At 43.9% G+C, this 16,807-nt stretch overlaps 1 protein-coding gene across 1 annotated transcript in view; it reads right to left on the bottom strand.

Moving 5' to 3' along the window:
- ABHD3 (abhydrolase domain containing 3, phospholipase) overlaps window positions 1-16,807 on the bottom strand; it is a 51,194-nt gene that overhangs the window by 25,758 nt on the left and 8,629 nt on the right. The window contains exon 4 of the mRNA XM_084778062.1: window positions 2,488-2,533. Within this exon, the coding sequence (XP_084634188.1) occupies window positions 2,488-2,533 (46 nt within the window). The remainder of the gene's footprint in view (window positions 1-2,487; window positions 2,534-16,807) is intronic.

Raw genomic sequence — 16,807 nt, 5'->3', positions numbered from 1 at the left:
CTCCCAACTGCTGGGATTACAGGCATTTGCCACCACCACACCCGGCTCCTTTCCACAGTTCTATCAGCACTCAAGGCATCTGACCCCCTACCGGAATCACCCACTGATACTCAGTGCACCATTCTAGGGCTTTCTAGACCAGATACCCAAACTTTCACATTTCTCCTGACAATTAATTCCAATTTCCATATGGAAAGGTTTTGTTGGCTAGGTGTGGTGGCACACACCTTTAATTTCAGTACTCTGGAGGCAGAGGCAGGCAGATCTCTATAAGTTCAAGGCCAACCTAGTCTACAAAGTGAGTCCAGGACAGCCAGGGCTACACCGAGAAACCTTATCTTGGAAAAGAAAGAAAGATTTTGTTACGGCAACCACCCTACTCCTGGTACCAAATTTCTCTCTCTCTTTTTTTTTTCATTATTCTGACAGACCATCTAAGAAAACAATGTAAAGGACAAACAGTTTCTATTGCTTAGTTTTAGTGGTTTCAATCTATCATGGAAGTGGGCTTGGCAAAGATTCTATCACAGTGGCCAGGAAAGGTAGAGGGAGGGAGAGATAAGGAGAGAGAGAGAGACAGAGAGAGACAGAGAAAGAGAGAGAGAGGGGGGTCTAGACTGGTTTACTTTCTCCTTTTCCCCCTTCCATGTCTCTTAGCCCCACAGACTATGCAATGGCACCCATACTCTTTGTAGGCTTTTCACCCTGAGTTAACTTTCTCTAGACCTGCCCTCACAGATACACTTAAAATTCTCACAATTGTGTGTTACTAGTTTCATAGGCACTTTCTCATCAGGTCAAGCTTACAAGATGAACTTGTGGAAAGTATGATGCATTACAACATGGTCAATGGGTTTTTGTTTTGTTTTTGTTTGTCATCTCACTGTGTTGGCTTTGAATTTCTGAGCTCAAGTGATTCCCCTACTTTAGCCTCCCAAGTAGCTGTGAAGAAACATGCAGCGTGTCGCCATGCCTGGATCAGTGCACAGTGATGTGAGCGAATGTCCATTCTGCTGAAAACTAAATATAAGTTAGAGAAGAAAGGACATGATTTGAATTTCATTTTTAAAATGTTTTTGGTTTTTCGAGACAGGGCCTCTCTGTGTGAGCCTTGGCCTTACTCTATAGACCAGGCTGGCCTCAAACTCACAGAGGTTTGCCTGCCTCTGCCTCCCAAGTGCTGGGATTAAAGGCATGCTACACCACCACGCCTGGCTTAAATTTTAAATAATTTAAATAATATTACTTCTATGTAAAGCCTGGCTGTCAAATAAGCATATAATATACCGTCAATGTGTAGCATGACAAAACTAAATCTCTCTTGCTCATTCTTTTTTTTTTTTTTTTTTTAAAAAAACCAGGGTTTCCTGCCTGTCCTGGAGCTCAATCTGTTGACCAGGCTGGCCTCAAACTCACTTGTCTCTGCCTCTGGAGTGCTGGGATTAGATGTGTGGCACCACCACCCAGCTAAATTTCTTTTTATAGCAGAGAAACACGTACTGTTTTTGTTGTTTGGGGTAGTTTAACTGAGAAAATCCCCCATTGTCTCATATGTTTGAATGCTTGGTCCTCAGTAAGTGGAACTGTTTGGGAAGGATTAGGAGGTGTGGCCTTGTTGGAGAAGATGTGTCACTAGGGTGGGCTTCACACCAGGTCCAGTTTTGCTCTCTCAGCTGATGCCCATGGATCCAATGTGAACTCTTAAAGCTACTGCTATCTGCCTGCTATCATGCTCCCCAACATAGTGGTCATGGACTGACTCACCCTCTGAAATTGTTAGCAGGGCCCCAGTTAAAAGCTTTCTTTTAGCCAGGTGTGGTGGTACACCCTTTTAATCCCAGCACTCTGGAGGCAGAGCCAGGCCGATCGATGTGAGTTCAAGGCCAGCCTAGTCTACAAATCGAGTCAGGACAGCCAAGATTACACAGAAAAACCGTGTCTCGAAAAACAACAAACAAACAAACAAGTTTTCTTTTATAAGCTGCCTTATTCATGGTGTCTCTTCACAACAATAGAACAGTAACTAAGATCTTCTTGTTTTTGTTTGGTTTTTTGGTGTGGTACTAGGATCGATCCTAGAACTTTACAAATGCCAGGCAAGAACTCTAAACACTTAGCTGTATCTCCAGACTATAATGGTTACATTTTTAAAGAAAATGTATTTTGCATTAAAAATGACAGGCATACCTGGGTGGTGGTGGCACATACCTTTAATCCTAGTACTTGGAGGGGAGAGGCAGGTAGACTGTTGTGAGTTCAAGGTCAGCCTGGTCTATAGAGCAAGTTTTAGGACAGCCCAGGGCTACACAGAGAAACCCTGTCTGGAAAAAACAGTATCAACAAAAACACATTAATATCTACTGATGTTAAAATATAATGAATATAGCAAAAATAGTTTCAGTTAAAAAAGACACATTTCATTATAAAACAGGAAGTGATTCTTTTCAAAAATTATGAACATGAGACTTGTCATTTAAATTTACTTACCAAGAGACTCTCTCCTGCCACTCCTCTGTTATTAAAAACCACACACCTAAAAATGAAGAAAGCACTTTGTTATTTTTTCTACACAATTCTTCCTAATGATATAATATGAGATTGTCTTACTGACACTACGCTACAGCATTAAAATAGTAAACAAGTTGGATCAGGAAAAAATAGTTGGACGAGGGACGTAGCACAGTCCTAGTCTAGCATGCGCGAAGCCCCAGGTCCAATGCCAGCACCTCGGGAACTGGTTCTGGCGATGCCTGCCTACAATGCCATGGAGAAGCAGCTGCAGGGGGACCAGAAGTGCAGGTCAGTTTTACCTGTGCAGCAGCAGCAAGTGCGAGAGCAGCTTGGGACAGATGGAGATCCTACCTCAAACATCTGCCAGACGAGCAGCCTGAAAAACGCCCGTTCTAGGAACTTTGAGATAGCTTAGCTGGTAACAGCACTGTTTGCCAAGCCTGACCTCAGGTGCATCAGTAACCCTCAAGATTTAAAGAGAGAGGGCTGGAGAGATGGCTCAGAGGTTAAGAGCACTGGCTGTTTTTTCAAGGGTCCTGAGTTCAATTCCCAGCCACCACACGGTAGCTCATTACCATCTATAATGAGATCTGGTTCCTTCTTCCGGCATGCAGGCAGAATACTGTATAAATAAGTAAATAAATCTTAAAAAAAAAAAAGGATTTAAAGAGAGAACTTGTCCTCTGAGCCCCACACAATCACAACAGTGTATGCACATGTATGTGTGTGTATAAACATACATACATGCATACATACATACACACCAATTAATAAATACTAAACATGCCTGTAATATGGTCATGTTTTAACACCAAGAAGTAGCATCTTTAATAATTTTCCATAAATGACTACAAACCTTCACTTTTGGCTGTGCTACCGATAAACCTAGGGCCTCATGTTTGCTAGCAAACTGCTCTTACCACTGAGCTATATTACCAGTTCTAAGGAGTTTAAAAAAAAAAAATCTGTATTTGGGTTCAATTACAAAGTTACAAATTGGTCTCATGTTACTTTTTCCTGCCAAAGAGTATATACTTTACATTTTCTGATAAGCACTTCTCAAACAATTTTAAGTCAAAGTTACACATTTTTGCTTCAAATGTATCTTTTCCATTGTATTCATAGTACTAGTAAGAGTCTGTCCACACACTAAAACCAACTCTTATCCCTCAAGGTTCAGCAAACATGGTAACCAGAATTTTTTTTTAAAAATTAATATTTACTTTAGCAGAGTCTGGTGGTACACGCCTTTAATCCCAGCAGGAGGCAGAGGCAGGTGAATCTCTGTGAGTTCAAAGCCAGCCTGGTCTACAGAGTGAGTTGCAGGACAGCCAGAGCTACATAGTGAGATCCTGTGTCAAACACTTACTTTATTTTTAACTATGCGTATGAGTGTGTTTCTGCGTGAGAACGTGCACACGAGTGTGGCTGCCTCGGGAAGCTAGAAAGGGGAGTCAGGTCCCCTGGGACAGCCGTCACAGGTACTTGTGAATTGCAACGTGGGCGCTGGGAACGGAACTCAGGTCCTCTGCAAGAGCAAAAGCACCTTTCACTGCTGAGTTCTCTCTAGGCCTTACAAAATTTCGAAACATCCTTATTGTGTATATGTGGTGGTGGTGGGATTTATTTACCATGGCATAAGTATGCAAGTTAGAGCACAAGTCTGTTTTTCCCTCTGCCATGTGACACGGGTCCTAGGGGTGAAAATCACATCGTTGGGCTTGGTGTCAAGTACACACTTCTACAGTTCCAAGACCAGAGCCTTACCATTAGCAGTGCTAAAAGTGGTGGAATGGGCCACCAATATGCTACTATATGCATTAAAATATTTAACTCTCATTTAACTTTCAGTTAACAATTATATATACTATATATTACACATATATGTAATATAACTATATATAACTATACATATATAGCTATATATAACTATAACCATATATATATATTTACAATTCTTGACTCCTACCTATATGGATTTAGTGAGTGTATATGTGTGTATAAATATAACGTGTATATTTTTTCATGTCAATTAATTTTGTTTTTATCTATTTACCTAAGCAATCAGGCCCATTTAAGATTCAAACTTTCAGGCTGGAGAGATGGTTCGGAGGTTAAGAGCACTGCCAGCTCTTCCAGAGGTCCTGAGTTCAATTCCCAGCAACCACATGGTGTCTCACAACCATCTATAAGAAGATCTGGTGCCCTCTTCTGGTGTATAGGTGTACATGCAGACACAAAATTGCATATATTAAAATTTTTTTTTCAAAGTTTCTTCTTCTAGGGTCCTGTGAGCAGGGATGCATTGATAACCCTATGGAACATGCCTAATTCTGACTCTCCTCTCAGGGTGCGAGGGTTCAAGGCACACTCCCTCTGTTGAAGGTGGTGGTTTAGACTGCTGATTTACTTATTTATTCTGCCATTTCTTTTTGCATCTGAAATGTTATTTATAGAATTTTTAGGTTGAGATAAAAGAAAATAAGTGAAAGGTTAAAGATACCAGACATCAAGCTAAGGAGATGGCTTAGTCCATAAACCAGCCACCTGTGGTGAAGCACACTTGTGATCCCAGCACCAAGGAGGAGTGACAGGGAGCCTCAGGGCTTGCTGGCCACCCAGGGAGTCATTGGTGGGCGGGAAACTGTCTCAAAGAACAAACTGAGGAAGACACTTGAGAATCACCTCAGGCCTCCACATACATGTGCAGACATGAGGACACACACCCACATGCACACGTGCACCCACTAACATGGAAATCTAATGTGAGAAAACATAGAAATATTACATCTTAGTTGGGGATAGTGGCACACGCCTTTAATCCCAGCACTTGGAAGGCAGAGGCAGGCGCCTCTCTCTCTGTGAGTTCGAGGCCGGCCTGGTCTACAGAGTGAGTTCCAAGCTAGCGAGGGCTGCACAGTGAGGCTTTTGTCCTCTTAAGAGATGGAGTCTCCTACATGGCCCAGGTTGGTCCTAAACTCAGGTTCAAGCCACTTTCTGCCTCAGTCTCCCAACTAGCTGGCTGACAGACACAGTCCACTATAGTTGGCTTTCTTTTTTATCTCTTTTTCCTCTAAAAAGAGGAGCCAGACAGACTAGATATAAATAACAAATAAGTTGGCCACGAAGAGCCCTTGCATAAGCACTCGGCCACATGTGACCTCCAGCCTGAAGCTCCTGCAGAGGTAAGAGCTGCTTTAGAGGGCAAACACTAAGCACAGGCTCACACGCTTCTGGAGCAAGATGTCATATGACTGCCACGGGCTACAGAGCTAGAGAGGGAAGAGGAAAGATGACTTTCAAGTGTGTGCAAAAGCAATTTATCCACTTGGGACCATCCTCCAAACTACACTCTGGGCATGTGAGTCCCCCTCCTCTCCCTGCTCCACCCCTGTCCTGGCCTCTGCAACCAGGAAGTCAGAGGGAGAAATTGATTGACCTCTCCATCTTTGCACAGCTGTCACCTTCGTGCTTGGACATGGGCAGAGGGGTAAGGAAGCATGAAGAAACCGTTTGACCAGCCTGACTGTCCCTCTCTCCCAAGAGCTGTAAGAGGTGGGGACAAGCCCCATTATTAGCTCTCTCCACTTTTTTTCCATTCATCCAAATACCTTTAAATGGTATGTACACAAGAAAAATGGGACTGCTAGACGTTCTTCCTACATTTAGCTACTTAATTTTTTTCTTCTCAAAGCAAACAGAAACAAAGAGAAGACCTAACAAATGAACACGTATGTGTGAACAGGACCGAGAGGCACTGTGGTGGTTTGAATGTGATGGCCTCCCTCAGCTCCTATGTTTGAATACCCGCTCCCTAGCTGGTGGAACTGTTTGGAAAGATAGGGGCTGTGACCTTGACAATAGAGGTGTGCCACTGTGGGTGAGATTGAGGTTTTATGTCATTCCCAGTGTGCTCTCTGCCTCCCACAAGTGTGAGCGCTCAGCTGTTCCTACGACCACGCCTTTGCTCTGCCAGTGCGGACTCACCCCTCTGACACTCTGCATTCACTTAAATGCTTCCTTTTGTAAGTTGCCTTGGTCACTGCAAGGTAAGCACATAAAACTAACACAGAAGCCTCAGCGGTCAGGAGCTCTCGGTGCCTGTGTAGATGACTGGGGTTCAGTTAGCAGTTCCCACGTCGGGCAGATCACAACTGTGGCAAGCCCAGCCCCAGTGGATAAGAGGCTTTTTGGCCTCCCTGAGTACTGCACACATGAATGCAGACATATAATTTCTTAAAAATCGTAAAAAGAAATTTGATATGAAGAACTTCACAGCAAGAAAATATGTTCACCACTGTTTCACGTGACTTGCATGTGTCCCCAAGGGTTTGTGTGTGGGGATTTACATTGTGAGGTATTAAGAGATTAGAAACTTAATCTATGATCTTCATAGGTGAGGCCTTTGGGAGGTGACTGGAGTTAGACAGGCTCATCCAGTCTGTTCCTATTTGAAGGAAAGTGACAGACAGGACACACATGTGTGTCCTCCATCTCTCTTGCCATGTACTCCCCTGAGCCAGTTTGGGACTCAGCCTGGAGGAAGGTCATTTCTATATGCAGTCCCTTGATCTTGGACCTCTGGAAAAATGATCAAAATGAACCCTGTAGCTATAAACATCCAACCTCGGGGATTTCTTTACAGTGATGCACCAGGAGTTTTCTCTAATGAAAGTTAAATAAAGGGCAGAGAGCTGAGCGTAACCACACAGGCCTTCTTCATCTTCAACATGTGGGTCCTTTAGATGAGATAACTCTGCTGTAGGGCTGCCGTGTGTACTACAGGATGTTCAGTAGCATCTCTGCTCTCTCCTAACTAGAAGCCAATAAAAATGCCCCAGGCGTGACACTCAATAATGTTCATGGGTGCAGGGGAGTAGCTCAGTGCTAGAGATTTGACGGTCGTATAAGCCTACTTCCATGCCTTGTACTGTCTGAAAACACAAAACAAAACAAAACATAACCCATAGATACTGCCACATGTTCTTTGGTGCAAAGCTGCCCCTTGCTTGTATGGACTTGTTACTATGAGATCAACCAGAGAGTCAGGATCTGCTCAAGGGACCAAGAGACACATGGGATTTCCTACTCCACACACGGGCACACAGAGGAGCCGACTGTCCAGCAGGTGCCCGGCAAGCGCAATGAGATCATCTGTAAGCTAAAGGGATGTTGTCAGATCGTCTTAAGTCCTCTCTAGCTCTCCCCGTCTTCAGTTCTAACAGCCTCCAAGTCTTTGAATATGAATGTAGGAACACCGTAGGTCAGAGAGAAGCCGCCGGGTACATGTGCTGCCTCTCAAGCCTGATACCCTAAATTTCATCCCTTGGACCCAAGTGGTGGAAGAGATAGCCAGTTCTCACCAACTGCCCTCTGACCTACACACACACACACACACACACACACACACACACACACACACACACAATGGAATATTTATTCCTTTCCCCACAAAACAAGTGAGTAAAATATAATGATTCACATGAGCGCAGAAGCACCGACCAGGAAGCGGCGGCGTGAGAGGAACCCTCAGGAACCGGCTGCTTCTGCCAGGCCACCATTTCAGACACAGGCACTGTGACTGTCCGCCACCTGGGCAGAGCATGTCTTGCACAACTCTCAGGGCTGCTAAGATTAGAATGGCCCATTCATTCAAAACCCTCACGAAACAGAATCTACTGAATTAAAAAACAAATCGAAGCCTATAAAAGAGAAAAACAAAGCAGCAGTACGCAGTCCCTCAAGGAATATCTTCAGTTAGACTGAGGGCTATTTTCAGCTAACTAACGCAGTATGACAAGAGGGTTCAGTGTCCAATGAGTGGCGCACCAAGTACAGCTCTGTGGGTTCAGGATGAGCCGAGTTGATTAAGGCAGATAAATCTTATGCTGGCGCCATAATTGTAACAGAGAGGCAAGGTGAGACTATATGAAACGTCCTCAGGGTCAGGGAGGACGACATTATATTAGCTGAAACTACTGTGGTGGTTTGACTGAGAATGGCCCCATACGCTCACACGTTGGAATGCTCGGTTCCCAGCCGTGGGAACTGTTTGGGAAGGATTAGGAGGTGTGGCCTTGTTGGAGGATGTATGTTACCGAAGGTGGGCTTTGAGGTTTCAAAATGTTGTACCAGGCCCAGTCTAGCTCTCTCTGCTTCCTGCTTGTGGATCAGACGGGAGCTCTCAGCCTCTGTTCCCAGCTCCGTGCCTGCCTACCTACCGCCATGATGGCCATGAACCAACCCTCTGAAACTGTAAGTACAGCCCCCAATTAAACTCTTTCTTTTATAAGTTGCCTTGGTCATCTGTGTCTCCTCATAGCAACTGAATAGGAACCAAGACAGCTACCTAAAGAATAATGAATGTGCTTGTGCGTGTGTGTCTGTCTGTCTGTCTGTCTGCGTGTACGCAGGTGCCTAAGGAGGCAGAAGAGGGCATCAGAGTTTTGAGCCACCATGAGCTCCCTGATGCAGGAACAAGGAGCTGAACTCAGGTCTTCTGTAATCCCAGTAAGCATGCTCAACCCCTGAGCCAACTCTCCAGCCCTCTGTACAGAGCGCTAATGCAAGGTGAGGGAAGATGCCAAGGGCGCTCTAGTTCCAGGAAGGTCAAGGCAGAGCTTAGATGAGTAACTGTGAACTTTCAGAATATAAAAAGTAGGGAGGGAACAACAGCAAGGTAGGCAGAAAGTGAAAGCCACGGTGACACAGGGGAAAAGAGCACTGAGAGCACTGACTCCCTGTTTAGTTTGCTGAGGATGCTATTTTTCCATGACAGACAAAAGTCCAATAGAAACACTTGGTCTTATTAAGCTTGGAGAATACAAAGTTTGGGACAACTATTGCAGTTGGGAAATAGGGGAAACACAGGAAGAATTCTAAATTCTAGATGAAAACTGGGCCCTAATCTCTCCATAACCTCTCTGTTCCTCACCCAGCAGATTCTAAGCAGCATCTTTAAGGCTGTGAACTAGACAGAGATTTTAATGGCTGAATATCACAGACAAGACAGAGTTTGAAGTTTGAGTCTTGCCAAAATATCTGCCTGATAGAATAAAGAAAAATCATCATTATTCAGGAAAATATTACAGAATCCAAATTTTGTTTTGTCTTGGTTTTTCAAGACAGGGTTTCTCTGTGTAGCCTTAGCTGTCCTGGACACTCTCTGCAGACCAGGCTGGGCTGAAACTCAGAGCTCCACCTGTCTCTGCCTCCCGAGTGCTGGGATTAAAAGTGTGTGCCACCACTGCCCAGCTCTGAATCCAGCATCTTTGGCTGTGAGCCTAGCCTTTAACAGCCGAGCCATTTCTCCAGCCCAAGAATCCAGAATGTTAAAAATGGATTATCCATAGCACAGCTCAAAATTAGTAAACCATGAAGAAACGGGAAAACATAAGCCACACTCAAGAAACTAGACAACTGCCCCTGGCGTCCAGATGGCAGAATCAAAGTGAACTTAGAACACTTGGGGTGTATGTATGTGAAGAATTAAAAAAGAAAATCCCAGGCGGAGGTGGCGCACACCTGTAATCCCAGCACACAGGAGGCAGAGGCAAGCGGATTACTGGGAGTTCAAGGCCAGCCTGGTCTACAAAGTGAGTCCAAGACTGCCAAGGCTAACAGAGAAACTCTGTCTCAAACAACCAAACCAAACCAACCAAACAAACCTGTTGGGGGATGGTTTGATGTATTTTCATGTTAATTACTGTTTGTTGTCTGACCCAACCTTTTGTTTAATATGACATTTAAAAATATTTTTATAATTTTAAGGATTCTTTGACAATAAGACAGGTTAACTCCTGACAGTACCAAGCCTAACATAAAGAAGATGATGAGCATTAAAGAACCTCTTTGTGGAGATGGCTTTGAGTGTGACAAAACAGCCACAGGACAAAAATGTCCTCGTTTCTCCCAAAGACAGAATTCTGCCTAAAATGGACAAGCTTGGATACAGACAGAGTCAACTGCCAGACTCTGGCAAGACAGGGTAAACAAGTCCTCAATAGTTCCTGCTTCACAAATGTGTCTGTCAAATATACCGGGCCAAAAGGCTAAAGATGATGCTCCAACGTTATAGAGAGTTTTGGGTGTCTATTCAGACAGTAAACTGTCTCTGTCATTTTTTCATTTTAAAAGCTGCCAACCTGCACTTCCTGTTTATTCAGGTAGTTAATTTATTCCTTCTCAAGTCTCTGATGGGGTTAAAGACTAGATAGTTAATTTTTAAATTAAGTTTAGTTGTTTAGAAATTAAAAAGATACTTTTAGGTTGATAGATTTGAGCTTTAATAAATGTTGATTTAGGTTCAAAACTTTAGATTTACCAAGATAAAATAGATAATATTTTCTACAAGGTTGCCAAACACATTTTGATTAAAAATTATGTGTGTAAGTCTTACCTATTGGTTTTTATAATTTTTCACAATTGTACTTACTACATATTTTAAAAATGGTCTTTTTCATTTAGACAGAAAAGGGGAGATGTTGGGGGATGGTCTGATGTATTTTGATGCTAATTACTGCTTGCTGTCTGACCCAACTTTTTGCTTAATAAAAAGCCATCCCACCTGGGCAGGGCAAAGGAGGTAGGTGGGGCTTAGAGAGAGGAATTCTGAGAAAGGAGACCTGAAGTAAAGAGAGGAAGACCGCCATGGGTTAGCTGGAGGAGAAGCACATGGCCGGCGTGGATGGAGAATCCGGCCCAGATGAAGAACATGAGCAAGTATTTGGGGTTATGGATGGGACGTAGCTTGATAGAAGTTAATTGGAAGCAGATGGCATGGGATTGAGGCCGGGATCCCATGCCCGCCCCACTATGGGAAGTAGTTTAGAGGATTGATATCTGCCCTGCCCCAGGTTAACTAAGGCTATTTAAAAATATAACAAGTGTCTGTGTCTTGATTGCTAGCCGGGCCTACTGATAATACAGATAATTTTTAAAACAATACAAACCAACAACAAAAAAGAAAATCCCAGCAGAGGAACAGCACCTCTTAAAAATATAAAAAAGAATTGCCAATTAAAAAAATAGAAACTGTCAGACTAGATGAAACAAGGTACACACACACACACACACACACACACACACACACACACACACACAGTTTGTGGGTTTTTGTTTGTTTTGATTTTTGAGTCAGGGATTCTCTATGTGGCTGGGTGCCCTGGAACTCTCTGTATAGACAAGACTATCCCTGAGAGTCACCGGCCTCTGCCTCCAAAGTGCTGGGATTAAAGGTGTGCGCCACCATGTCCATCTTGGATTTTTAGTTTCTGAGACCGTCTCTTGTAAACTGAATCTGAAATCACTGTGCAGCTGAGGGTGGTCTTGAACTCTGCAACCTCCTGCTTCTCCCTGCCAAATGCTGGAATTACAGCCTACTGTGTATGTTATTAAGTTTAACAAGAGACATTCTGAGAGGTAAACAATGAGAAAGGATGTACCATGCAAACAGTAAGCAAAAGCCTTGAGTCATAATAACATCAGTTAATTGTATACTCTGTGACATGAAATTAAAAATGACCTATGAGGTTTCTGGCTTGGGATCAGTCGAGGGACAACAGGTACTCTGTCAGATGACAAAGGTAAAAGCCCCTGAGACGGTTCAAGAAGCAGCCAAGGAGATGGAGGAAGAAGACAAAGCGTCCAAGCAGAAACAAAAAAAGAAGCAGTAGGGGTTGAAGCAGCTAAAACAAAGGCTGAGGGTGAGGGCTCTCTGGCTGCAGGTGGAATGAAAAGCCAGGCAAAGAACAAGCTGCTCCTTACGCCTGGGACCACGGTGACCCCTGGCTCCTTTTAAACACCACAGTCCTAGTAATGATATTGTTTGCCACCTACAAAGTGAGCTGCCTGGTATGTGTGCTCAGAGCTGAACTGGGGTTCTCAGAAAAAGCAGCAAGCACTCTGGACTCACTCCTGAGCCATCACTCCAGCCCCGTATTTCTTTGGTGGACATTATTTTTTTTAATATTTATTTACTTATTTATTTGTATTTAGTGCTCTATTCACATGTATGTCTTCGTGACAGAAGAGGGTATCAGATCCTATTACAGATGGCTGTGAGCCACCATGCAGTTGCTGGGAATTGAACTCAGGACCTTTGGGAACAGCTAGTGCTCTTAACTGCTGAGCCATCTCTCCAGCCGCCTTGGTGGACATTATTAATGGCATTTTGAAGAGTTACTTGTTATGAGCTCAGCACCTAGACATGCAAGGGTATAAAAAGTTATCAGAGGAGTTCTGTGTGGTGGCGTATAGCTATAATGCTGGAATATAGAAGGTAAAAGCAAGGAACATCTGGAATCCAAGACCAATACTAGCTACAAAGATAATTCAAGGTCATCCTGGGCTATAGTTTAGCCTATATTAAAAAAATGGAGTTGTTGCGGGGCTCAGTAGTGCACGCCTGTAATCCCAGCACTGAGGAGGCAGAGGCAGGCGGATCTCTGTGAATTTGAGGCCAGCATGGTCTACAGAGCAAGTCCAGGTCAGTACAGAGAGAAACTCTGTCTCAAAGCACAAAAACCAAAAAGTTGTTAAAGTTCCTCAAGAGCTAATGACATCCCAAACAGCCTAACAGAAACTGTACAATTATCTGTAGCAAAGCTGTGACGCTCAATCCCAATCTTGTTACACACTAGCTGTATAACTGTGGTTAAACTACAACCTAGTCATTAGTGTATCTTGGTGAATTCAAGGCCATCCTGGGCTATGGGTCGAATGTGAAGACAGCACGGGCTACATAATGAGACCCTGGTTCAAACAAAACAAATCTTGGAATTAGGTGCACATAAAATGAGATTATGTATCATGCATAGTAGAGGCTTTTATTGGTGGGCAATCAACAATGCTAATTTGAAATTTTCATTTCCAACTGACATATTGTACAAAGCAGCAGGAGGTACTGCATGATAACCCAATGCCTGTATCCATTGCGTAAGCATCAGCTCAGGGAGGGTTGATGTCTCTAGACCCTGACTTTCACCATTTCTCTGTGTTGGAACTCTACATGTCTCCCCGGTCCCTGTCTCCCAACGCACCCCCCCCTACACTCCGCTGTAGAACAGCAGGACTTACTGTTCTCTCACCCCACGCTGCAACTCTTTATTCAGCTCACCACTTCTCTGTCCCTTCCCCTCAAAGGCTACATTTAATGGCCAAAGGAGCAATTCTAGTTACCTTTGATGATACTTACCTTAGTGGCCCTGTGGATTTGAAAACTGGAAAAGCCAGTTACTTATTTTATGAATGTGGTTTAATTTTTAGACATAATGTTTTTAAAAGTAGTGGCTGCATGGATGAAAGTGTCAAACACTTCCTGCATGGGAAGAAGGAGAAAACTTCAAACCCAGCTGGCATCAAGACTGCTCTTTCTAGAATCTTCTCTCCCACCATGTTACTGAAATCCCCCCTTTCAGTCCTGTTGCCTCTGATTTGACATTTATTCAGCAGCTTTCTGGGGCTCTCATATTTTATCTTGCTCACTTGCCTTCCAGTCCATGTCTTTAATTTCTTTTCTTCGTATTTTCTGCCAACTAAATATAGAGCCAAATTAGCTGAGTGTTCATAGGTAACGGGAGTGTCACAAGGTAAGGAGCACGGGAGGAGGTTAGCAAGGACAGCAGCAGCCTGACTGTCTCAGCAAGGCAGTCTTTTGGATCGCTCACTGCGCAGCTAGGCATGCTACCCTAGGCTTTCTCCGAATGGTTTCCTTGAGCAATAAGCTACCCAACACACCTTGCTTGTGGCTGGGCCTTCCTGGATGCAGGGCTCTTCCTTAATGATGACAGCCCTCAGTCACTCCTGTAGAGTCCAAGAACAACACTTTCTAACTTGTTGTTCTTGATGAGGGACCAGTCAGTGTTTATCCAGACTACACGGGAGCCTCGTAGTCTAGGAGGTGGAACGCATCCCTGCCAAGGAGAACATGGAGGGGCAGGGGGATCTCCATGAGACATTCCTGGAAGCACATATAATGTATAACCCTGGAACCTGAACTCCAAAGACTTGATGCAAAGATCCCTTGACCCACCTCACTCCTCTGTCCTGTTAGCTAAGCTAGCAGCATCAGAGTCTTTTTTTTTTTTTTGCCAAGGTGGATGGGAGTTTTGAACACATAGCATATCCCATGGGGATGTCAACTGTGATAGAAACAGCTCTGACCCTGAAAGGTTAAAGGTTATTTTTGCTTTAGCTTCTGCATGTGTATGTGTGCTGGATGAAAGTACAGCCTCGGGCAAGCTAGGCAAGTACTGGACCACTAAGGTACCTCTTTATCTCTGAGGTGTATGTTGACTATCTAACAATGGGACCGCTCCTCAGCAGCCACCATTAGACTATCATTACATTATCTGAACTTTTCATCAATGTTTCCCAATATGCTTAACCTAGCTAGTTTCAAGAGCAATTATTTATAACTACCTTATTTCTTATACTTAAAAATGCTATTTTTACAAAAAGTGAGTTACCAAGATAAAAAGCTTCTGATGCTAATTTAAAATAATTTCTAATCAAAAGTGTGTGTGTGGGCGGGGGGTGGGGTAGTCAGAACTCGATGTTTTGTTTCAAGAGCTCAATTGTTCTCAGTTTGGTTTTCCTCATTCTTCCTCCCTTGCAGGAGTCTTCAGGTTGTCCCAATGCACTGCTAATGGTCCTGGAAAAGCTACATAGCATTGAACTCTGACATCATGGCTATTATACCCTAAATAAAACCACAAGCAGAGAAATAAGGGCACGCTTGAAAGTGGTCAAATTTAACCTTAAACCGTCTCCCAAACGAGTCTCTCTCCTTCTGCCAATAAGGAGGTTCTGCAATAAAAGGGCATTGTCCTGTCAGACCACAGGACAAAAATTGCTCTTTCTCTAAGTAGGAAAAAAAGTATTGAGGCATGTTTCGAAACACAAGTCTTTTTTTTGTTTTTGTTTTTGAGACAGGGTTTCCCTGTGTAGCCTTGGCTGTCCTGGATTCACTCTGTAGACCAGGCTGGCCTGGAACTCACAGAGATCTGCCTGCCTCTGCCTCCCAAGTGCTAGGGTTAAAGGCGTGGGCCACCACACCTGGCTCAAAAGTCTTAATGTTGAAAGTTTCTCAAAAAGCTTAAAAAGGGAAAAATATCCTCCTTCCTTTTCTTCTAACTCAACTTCCCTCTCTCCTCTTTCTGTCAGGAGTATCAAATGCATACTCAGCCTCTGCGCTGGTCTCCTGAGGACATCTTAAGAGATGAAAACAATCCATCTTGGGGACATTCCTGGGGATCACACATGCTAGGCAAGCACTCTAGCACTGAGTTGAGGGCTTGGCCCCTTAGCTGTAGCATCCTTAAAGGATGAGGGTATACTTCCTACTCTTCTTTTACTCCCTCTCAGGCACTGGGATTCAAATATAATAGCTAGAGCTGAAGTGATAGGCTGGGGAGATGGCTCGGTGGGTGAAGTTCTTACTGTGCACGCTTAAGGACCTGAGTTCAGAGCCCAGCATGCATAAAAGCCAGGCTCAGCAGACAACACCTGTAAGAGTGTGTGTTTGTGGAGGGGGCCAACACAGAGAGACAGGTTGGACCTGGAGGCTTGCTCACCCTAGTCAGTCTAACTAAAATGGTAAGCTCCGGGTTCAGTTCAGACCCTGCCCGTACCCCCAGCTTCCACATGCACATGCATGAGGGAACACATTTGTATCTACACATATGTACATCACATGCATACCAGAGTTAACTGTTCCATGGCTCCTCACCAAACCAAACAACAACAAAACCTAGACTAGGGAAATGGCTTAGTCTGTACATTAAGGAGCTGAACCTACTGTATAAAACTGTTGGTGGGGTTCAGGGCTGGAGAGATGGCTCAGCAGTTAAGAGCCTTGTCTGTTCCTCCAGAGGTTCTCAATTCCCAGCAACCACATGGTGGCTCACAACCATCTGAAATGTGATCAGATGCCCTCTTCTGGCATGTACATGCAAATAGAGCACTCTTATACATAAAATAAATAAATTAATAAAATCTTTTTTTTTAACAAAGAGTATTGAGCCAGGTGTGGTGGCACACGCCTTTCATCCCAGCACCCGGGAGGCAGAGGCAGGCAGATCTATGTGAGTTCGAGGCCAGCCTGATCTACAAAGTCAGTCTAGGACAGCCAAGGCTACACAGAGAGACCCTGTCTCAAAAAACTAAACAAAACAAACAAACAAAATTATTAGGTTTAATTCCCAACACAATTGCCTCTACTCTAATCCCTGGGGCTCTGACACTTTGGCCTTCACAGGTCCTAGGCATGCACGTGGCGCTCAGACATACATGTAGG

Source organism: Acomys minous (assembly GCF_964271855.1).
Source record: "Acomys minous genome assembly, chromosome: 4".
In the NCBI taxonomy this organism is placed as follows: Eukaryota; Metazoa; Chordata; class Mammalia; order Rodentia; family Muridae; genus Acomys; species Acomys minous.
The sequence above is the reverse complement of the archived record's forward strand: the minus strand, read 5'-3'. Positions and strand labels throughout refer to the sequence as shown.